At 52.2% G+C, this 9,327-nt stretch overlaps 1 protein-coding gene across 2 annotated transcripts in view; it reads right to left on the bottom strand.

Moving 5' to 3' along the window:
- Positions 1-9,327, bottom strand: part of ZNF423 (zinc finger protein 423) — a 359,366-nt gene that overhangs the window by 288,180 nt on the left and 61,859 nt on the right. The window contains exon 2 of one of the 2 annotated variants that reach the window (XM_032255643.1): positions 4,574-4,633. The exons of the other annotated variant lie outside the window; for it this stretch is intronic. Within the exon in view, the coding sequence (XP_032111534.1) occupies positions 4,574-4,633 (60 nt within the window). The remainder of the gene's footprint in view (positions 1-4,573; positions 4,634-9,327) is intronic. 2 annotated transcript variants of the gene reach the window in all.

Below are 9,327 nucleotides of genomic sequence, written 5' to 3' on the forward strand. Positions count from 1 at the left end.
GAAGGAAGGAAGGAAGGAAGGAAGGAAGGAAGGAAGGAAGGAAGGAAGGAAGGAAGGAAGGAAGGAAAGAAGGAAAGAAAGAGGGAAAGAAGGAAAAGCAAAGAAAGAAAAAAGAAAGATCAGTGGTTGCCTGGGACTGGGGGGGTAGAAGGGTAGGGGTAACAGCTAAGGATACAGTGTTTCTTTATTATTGTTGTTGTTGTTGTTGTTGTTGCTGTTTTCTTTTATTTAGTTATTTTAGAGACAGGCTATCACTCTGTCACCCAGGCTGGAGTACAGTGTCACGATCATAACTCACCATAACCTCGAACTCCTGAGCTCAAGTGATCCTCTTGCCTCAGCCTCCCAAGAAGCTGGGATTACAGGTGTATGTCACCATGCCCAGTTATTTTGTTTTAATTCTTTGTAGAAACACGGTCTCACTATGTTACCCAGGCTGGTCTCGAACTCCTGGGCTCAAGCAATCCTCTTGCCTCAGCCTCCCAAAGTGCTAGGATTACAGGCGTGAGCCACCACACCTGGTCCAGAGTTTCTTTTTAAGGTCATGAAAATGTTCTAAGTTGACTGTAGTAATAATGGTCACACAAATCTCTACATATACCAAACTTCGCTGACTTGTAATGGATGAATTGTATGATATGTGAATTATATCTCAATAAAGCTGTTTTTAAAACGATATGTTAGGTTTTTGTTTTTTTTTTTTTAAGAATCTGAAGATTTCTTATGAAAATCCAGCTTTCTGAGTTTTCTTTTAAAACCTCTGAAGATTTGGCAATTCTGAAGCCAGTCAGAATTCTGGCAATTCATGGCCTGGCAGGCAGGAGCTGAGGCCAGCCATCCTCTTTGCAGGGTCTGTGTGACCGTCCACCACGGCCCCTCACATATCAGCCCATCTGGGTCACCAGCCGGCCTCGGGTGGGCTTTGAGTTTGTGACCCTGGTAAGGCTTTCCCATTTGCAAAGGACTTTCGCATTTCTAAGGAGTTCACACCTATGGCCTGGCAAGGCAGTAGAAGCTGGGGTTAGCAGAAGAATAACCCACAAACTCCCCTGAAATCACACATGAAACCCTGCGTGTGTTCCGAAAGAGAACCCACACACTTCCACTGGATGCCCACAGGCACCTGTGGCTCAAAACAGGTTAACAACTCCAGCTCCATACCTCCAAGGCACCCCCACATCCTGACTCCAAATGAAATGCTCCTTCTCCCGGCCCCACCCTCAGCAGCCCCATTCACCAGCAAGCGGCACAAGTGGGCCTGCGCACTCTGCTCCCCACGCCCCCGCCTCTGGGCTGCAGGATATTGCCATGAGCTGATCATTTCGCTCCTTTCTCTGCCAGGCAAGGCCAGGCTCTCCATCACTGTCAGGGCCTCTGCTCGAGGGCATGGAAGGAGCAGATCTGGTTGTTCCTGGGGGAGGAGGGCCACAGGGTCCCCACTGGCAGGGTGGCTGGGGGAGACCAGGGGTGAGTGCAGAAGCAAACTGCACATTCTGCTTCTTTATTGCAGTTCTCCATCAAATGCCCAGGGCTGGGCAAAGCACAGGGGAGGAAGGCGCATGAAAAGCTTGCACGCTGGGACGACTGGGACCCCCAGAAGAGGGGCTGCTCCATTCCTTACAGCTGTCCCTTCCTCCTGGGAAAACGCCCTCAAGCCCAGGGCCAGTGGGGGGCCTGTGAGCAGTACGCACCTATGCCCTGCAGCCACCAGGCCTGTCCCACCAGGGACCTTCCAGAAGTCCCCATAATGCCCCGCCTTCAGTCCTGCTCAGATCTCCACCTTCCGATGCCAGGTGGTGCAGAGGTTAAGCCACAGGCTCTGGCTTCCGCAGGACTTAGGGTGGGGTCTCTGATCCACAGCTCGCCGGCTGGGGACCGTGGATTCACTACTGTATGGCTCCAAGCTCCTTCCCTCATCTGTCAAATGAGGATGGGGATTCTCAGTAGCAGTGCCAAGGGTGGCCTGGGAGGTTCTGCTCCCCCATAACCTGCCTTGGCACCTGCTGCCATTCTCTGATGTGGCCAAGTGACATTTTCTCAGTTTAATGAAAAGTATTAGACAAAAGCAGCCTTCACCAGGCCTTTGGCCCTGTCATCCACCAGATGGCCGTGCCTTAACCAGGCCCACGGAGAAATTACAGGGCTGCTGCTGGAAGTGGCACCCACCTCACAGAGCTGTCACGATGGCTCAGTGAGATGCCGCAGGTAGAGTTCACTCAGTGCCTGGCACGTACTAAGTAAGTGCTCAATAAATGTGACATCGCCCACGTCTGGGGCTGCCTCCCACACTGAATTCCGCCTGCCACCCAGGCTTGGAGCCAACTCACACGCCCCACGCTCAGGGAATACAAGCTGAGTTTAATAGCCCAAGTCCAATAGAACTGGGAAGGAAAATTTATCACATGCATGAACTATAAAACACACACACACACACCGGCAAAAATAGGCCAAAGAAAACGAAACAATTCCTGGCCTGGCTGTGGATTATCCACTGCCGGGACACGCTGCCCTCCCTCTCACCATCACGGAGCAGAGAATCCAAAACCGACGGTCACCGGGGTGAGCCAGGGCCGGGGAGTCATGAGGAGTGTGCATCCTCCTGCATGCACCAGGCATGCTCAGCTCTTGGTGGGAAACTGGCAAATCCCACAGCTCCCACTACTTCCAGGCACCCCAGAGAGGCTCTAAGACTGGCCTCCCAACTATGGAATCACAGAACTGCAGACCCCAGGGCCGTACCATCAACCTGCCCTTGCCTTCTGCAAGCTGGGAGACACCTCACTGCCTCAGGGATGCAACTGGGGTGCTTGACACCCCCCTGCCCAGGGCTCTCCGTCTACAGCAGCCACTGCCAGCACCCTCCTTGCACGCTACTGCTGTTCCCATCTGTCCACTTCACCTCCGGCCCCACCAGGAAAGCAGCTGGGAGGGAGGACCTTCTGTAGCAAACACTGGGCTGAGTGCTTTCCCAGTTCAGGGGTTTGGGGCACAGTGGGATCCTCTCTAGAGCGGGTAGCAAGCCTGAGCCCCTGCACCCCTCATATCTCAAGACTGCCTCTCTGAGACATGGTGCCTTAAGGTCTGGCTGTTTCCCCCAACCGTGGGGAGCGCACCCCTCACAGAGAAGGAGACACACAGGGGGCTGGCTACACAGCCCCTCCCCTCAGCCTCCCACCCTGCCCAGTGCTGACCCCAAGGCCTGTCCTAGTCCCAGACACTCATCTCTGGAATCTGAGCACCACTCACCACGCTGGCTGCAGACATGGCTCCTCTCTATGGAGGACGCCCCTGCCACCAAGGGCCAGGGCACCTGCAGCCACAACAGTGCCCAAGCCTGGGTCAACCAGGACCCTGCAGACTCTCCAGGCAGCATCAGCTCCTGCTGGAAAGGACACTGAACCAGGGGCCACGGGCTTGGGTTCGAGGGTTTCGTCTGCTTTCCTAAATTTCAGTATTTTGAGCGATCTTCACACTTGCCGCTGAAACTCCGTGTTCTGTACTATTAACACTTTTTTGTCAACTCAGTGTTTTTCACTTGAATGAATTTAGCATCATCGTAAGTCACAAATGTCTATGATATCACACATTAGGCATGTAACCAGGAAAGCATTAAATGTTCACATACCTGATGCCTAACCACATTTTTGAAATACTGACCCGGAGCAAATCTCTCTTCCTGCCTCAGTTTCTACAACTGAAAGAGAAGCAGCTTGGACTGAAGAGTTCCCTCATAGGCCTCCTCAGGCCTTAAGATTCTACAAGACTGAAGCAGCTCCAGTTCCCCCATGAGTTCGGAGAAAGCGTCAGGATCCCAGGGCAGGCCTGGCCCAGGGCACAGGAGGAGGACAAGGAAGGAGATCCCAGCACCTGCCAGACAAGGAGCCAGGGGCGCCACTGCCAAGAGAGGCCAGGCTGTATGCAGAGCCAACAGGAGAGCCCATGAGAATCTCAGGCCTCATGAGAAGGCTCCAAGCTATAAACTTCACAGTAGAAAATCTTCACTCATCCACCTCTTTTCACAGCTAGGAAACCGAGGTACACAGAAGAGCTTTATGTGGGGATCCCGTGTCCTGGCTGTCACGTCACCCCTGACACCCCATGAGTCTGAGCTCCCCGTTACCTCTCCCTGGAGGCGTGAGCTCGGCTCTGCCAGCCCTGAGCGTGCAGAGCAGCCCCTTCCAGGGAAGGAAAGAGAAATTCTGATGTAGACTGGAGTTTTAAAGTCCTATTAAAGTGGCTTTTATGCAATTAGATTGGAATGAATGTGCAGTGACGCCCATAGCAGGGAGCTTCGAGGCTTGTGCAGTGGGAAAATCACCGCCCATCTGAACCCTGCCCACAAGAAGGAAACGTGGCCCTCGGGAGAATAAGGGAATATTAGTCTCCGTATGTAATAGATTTTATTGACCATATGGAACTGATATAAAAATCGTGTTGCACGGGGTAGTCTGGACTGGAGGCAGGAATGTGACACGAAGAATATCATTTCCAAAACCAGCTGGGTGGCTTTCTGAGTTCCTGGGCCTGCCCCCAGGACCCCCTGCAACTCTCCCGCCAGCCCCCAGGCGTTTACCTGCTGCTGTCACGGAGGAATCCCAGGCCAGCGAGAAGTCTGAGGCCTCCCCCTCTTCAACTGAAAGAGAGAACAGAGATGGGCCTGTGAGTTTGAAGACTGTACACATAGATCAGGTGGGGCGCAGGGCAAGGAAGAAGGAACACTTTTGGGAGTCCTTGTTATAATACCCATGACCAGGGAAGTGGGGGTAAAGACTACAAAGAGGCCTTTACTGGTTTCACAGAGATGTAAAATGATCAGAATAAAACAGGAATAGCAAGCTAAGTGCTGGGTCAGTCATGGTTTCCCTATGCCTGTGCCCCTGGCAGACATCACTAATCAACCTCAGCACTGTCTCAAGAAACCAATAAGGTTGCTCTCAGAGTTGAGCAAACTGGTGAGTCCTTGTGACCCTGCTGAGACCTGACCCACAGACAGACCTCAGAACACACTGAGGTCAACTCTCCCAATGACAACACGTTTGCGCGCTGCACCTCATGGGCTGACGACATCAGAAGGTGATAACAACTAGTGTCCCCCGACTCCAGCCGGGACTGCACAGAATCATGCTGGGCAGGGATAGCGTGTCCCCACCATCCCACACCCCAGCACATGAACCCAGGCTGGTGGAAGCCACGCACTAGGAGAATATGGGAGAAACACTACACATCATAATAACGCTCTTGTCCTGGAATTAATCCCAGTCTGGGGCATGTAATAATATTAAAGCTGGGTTATGGACTTTGTAAATGGAACTTTGTTTAAGCCAAAAATGTGCATACACAGTTATTTTTCAGATTTAATGGCCTTCCTAGCTCTGCACATGTGCAGGCTGAAGCCACCGAGAACCACCCAGTTCTCTCTGCACCGTCGATGTTCTTGCTGGCACTACGTGGGTGCACACTGAGCCAGGCACTGTGCTGGCGCTTTGCAGCCATCACGGGGTTTAGTCTTCCTCAGTAGATGCTCAGAGGGGTGCCTGACGTCTCACAGGTAGTAAGACCCACAACAAGTTTGGGCTCAATCCCAAGGTTGTCTGTCTCCAAGGTTGCTTTGGAAACCACTGTTACTGGGGTACAAAGGATGCAAGGCAGAACCCTAGCAACTCAGACTGGAGGACAGTGACCCCAATCCACCACGTGGAAGGCATGTACAACATGCAGGCAGCCACCTTGTGAGTGGAGCAAGCAGGCTGGCTTGTGGTCAGAACCTGAGTTCCAGCACCAGGCAGAGCCAAATCTCAGCTCTGCCTCTTACTAGCTGTATATGACCTTGAGCAAATGATCTAACCTCTGGGTTTCTGTTTTCCCACCTCAAAAATAGAGAAAATAGTGGTACCTAAGCTGTAGGGCTGCTGGTAGGATTAAATGGGATAAGTCTGTGCAGTGTTGGGCGCTGTGCCCGCACAGGGTAACTGCCCCCATAATGTCAGGACTGTCATCTGCTGGAACAGTGGCCCAACCACCCAGGTCGGAGGTCGCTGCCACGGCTCAGACAGTCCTGCTCTACATGGTGCTCAATCTACCCCCCTGACCATCTATCCACCCATGGTCTTCCTCCCACTCCAGAGCCTCACAGAATGGGTTCCTCTGAACCCTGAGAAACAGAACATCTGTGAGCAATTGGCCAAACAATGCTACCGAAGTGTGCTCTCTTTTCCAAACCCGCATCCCGAGAGTGGACAAGCAGGATCAAGACAATGAAATGCACAGACGATCTGAGCTGAGACCCAAGTTATTGTCTTACTTAGCTAGTTACAGCTGGGGTAGGTTTTCAAAATGTGCAGCTTTGTAAATATCAATTAGACCTCATGTCAGACAAAACTGATGTTATTCACTAAAATGATTCCAACCAGACAGCCTCCAAAACACGGGTGGCTAATGCCTAAAGCCATCAGAAGCGGGCCAGGCATGGAAGGAGCTGTTGTTAACGGCGTTCAATGCCGCACCAAAAATCAGTTTCCCTTACATTTCATCTTTTAGTTACACACACACATAGAAATAAATGGTGCTTCTATTAAGAGACTGCTGCCAGGGTGCAAGGTTACCATGCTGCCATTTTGTTAGACACCCTCAACAAGGTCTCCATGGGTCCCTAAACCCTAAGAATGACATAAAGCTATATGAGCTGGTAAACATGTCAGATATGTACAATTTGAAAGAAAAAGCACAAAAAAATTTTTCGGCAGAATCCCTTTTGTATGTATTAAAAAGACATGTCCAGGGCTGGGTGTGGTGGATCACACCTGTAATCTCAGCACTTTGGGAGGCCAAGGCAGGCAGATCACTTGAGGTCAGGAGTTCGAGACCAGCTTGGCCAACCTGGTGAAACCCCATCTCTACTAAAAACACAAAATTGGCGGCCGGGCACGGTGGCTCAAGCCTGTAATCCCAGCACTTTGGGATGCCGAGGTGGGTGGATCACGAGGTCAAGAGATCGAGACCATCCTGGTCAACACAGTGAAACCCCGTCTCTACTAAAAATACAAAAAATTAGCTGGGCATGGTGGTGCGTGCCTGTAATCCCAGCTACTCAGGAGGCTGAGGCAGGAGAATTGCCTGAACCCAGGAGGCGGAGGTTGCAGTGAGCCGAGATCACGCCATTGCACTCCAGCCTGGGTAACATGAGTGAAACTCCGTCTCAAAAAAAAAAAAAAAAAAACAACAAAAATTAGCCAGACATGGTGGTATGTGCCTGTAGTCTCAGCTACTCGGGAGTCTAAGGCAAGAGAATCGCCTGAATCCAAGAGGTGGAGATTGCACTGAGCTGAGACCGCGCCACTGCTCTCCAGCCTGGGCGCAACAGAGCAAGACTCCGTCTTAAAAAAAAGAAAGAAAGAAAGAGAGTGGATTGGTGGTTACCTGGGGATGGGAGGGGTGGGAGGGAAGGGGTGATAGCTAAGGATACAGAGTTTCTTTTTTATTATTTTCTTCTTCATTTATTGATTTAGGTATCTGCAGGTATCAGGACATTAATGCATGACCCCAGTTCTCCTCTGACCTCTGTGCACCCAGATTTCAAGACAAATAGCCCACACGCCTGCATCCACTCAAGGCAGTTTAGTTAAGAAGTGTGACCGCCCAAGCCACTGAACTTGACAGTGTCCCTTGGGAAGATCTGGCCTCGGCCATAATGGGAAAGAGAACAGGGAACCATCCACCATTTGGGAGCCCCGGGGGATGTCACGGCTCTGTGCTGGGTCCCAGAAGTCCAGACAGGCCTGCAGGGGTGGAGAGAGGAGAAAAGTGGCTCAGTGCTCACCGGCTGGGGAGGTCCAGATGGCAGACCTCACTACAGGGTTCCTGGCCCCTCACTGCAAGCAGCCGCGTGGCACACTACAGACCCTGGAACCACGTCCCTGCGTCATGGGGGATCTGTGGGTCACCTTACCTGACAACTTAGGCACTAATGTGTTTTCCTACAGCGGCAGGCAACACCCCACACACATGCTATCCTCTAGACCATATTCTGTGATGTGAAAGTAGAAGCATATCTTCAAAAGTGAATATGGGTCAGAGGATTCAAAAAAACAGAAAAACAAAAACAGAAGATGGGCTACAGGACTGTTCATTCAGACAGGCTCATGCTCTGTTGTCCAGGCTGGAATGCAGTGGTGAGATCATCGCTCACTGCAATCTTGACTGCCTAGGCTCAAGTGATCCTCCCACCCAAGCCTCCTGAGTAGCTGAGACTACAAGTGTGTGCCACCTCATCCAGCTAATTTTTGTATTTTTATATTTTTTTATAAAGAGAGTCTTGCTATGTTGCTTAAGCTGGTCTCAAACTCCTGGGCTCAAGTGATCCCCAACTCAGCCTCCCAAAGTACTGAGATTGCAGGCATGTGCCACCACGCCTGGCTTTTATACATTCTTGATGAGAAAGAGTCAACACCCAACCCCCCACCATCCCCATAAGGCCCTGTGCCACCCGGCTATCAGAGTGAGAAGGTTTTTCCTCCCCACAGCTGCAGTCTTCTGTCCACACTGGGTCTCCAGCAATGGCCTCACCAGCAGGAGCAGCAGGCACAGAGGAAGGAGGGCCTGTCTGCAGCTGGAGCCAGGCACAGGGATGGCCGGAGCCCACACCGGCAACAGGCACTCTCCAGGGTCCGGAGCAGCGAGCCCCAGACATCCCTAAAAGGGAGCTCTGCTGCTGAGCCACAATGCACACTGAAGACTCGCAGCTCAGAGGAAACCTAATCGGCACAGGAGCCGATGTGGACAACACATCAAAGAGGCTACTCAGCCGGCCAGCAGCACCTTCTCCAGACGTCCCCAGCTCTATGTCTAGCTTTTTAATGTACACAATACTTGGCCCACTGAAGCCAAGAGACACACATCCCCACCCTACCCCACCTCAAGGGGAACACAGGGACGCCTACTCCTGTGGATGATGGGCATTTGTGTTGCAGGTGAGTGGCCAGGGTGTGTCCATACTGGAGGGCGCACAGAGTATACAGGCATAGGGAGAGCATGTGAAACAAGTGTGTGCACACAGAGAGGAGGCACAGGGGCAAGTGTGTGCACACAGAGGGGAGGCAAGGGGGCAAGTGCGTGCACACAGAGAGGAGGCACATGAAGCAAGTGCATGCACACAGAGAGGAGGCAAGGGGGCAGGTGCGTGCACGCAGAGAGGAGGCACGGGGGGGGGCAAGCGCGTGCACGCAGACAGGAGGCACGTGAAGCAAGTGCGTGCACGCAGAGAGGAGGCACGGGGGCAAGTGTTTGCACACAGAGAGGAGGCACGGGGGCAAGTGTGTGCACACAGAGAAG

Source organism: Sapajus apella, unplaced genomic scaffold (assembly GCF_009761245.1).
Source record: "Sapajus apella isolate SASKATOON/1434 unplaced genomic scaffold, GSC_monkey_1.0 scaffold90, whole genome shotgun sequence".
In the NCBI taxonomy this organism is placed as follows: domain Eukaryota; kingdom Metazoa; phylum Chordata; class Mammalia; order Primates; family Cebidae; genus Sapajus; species Sapajus apella.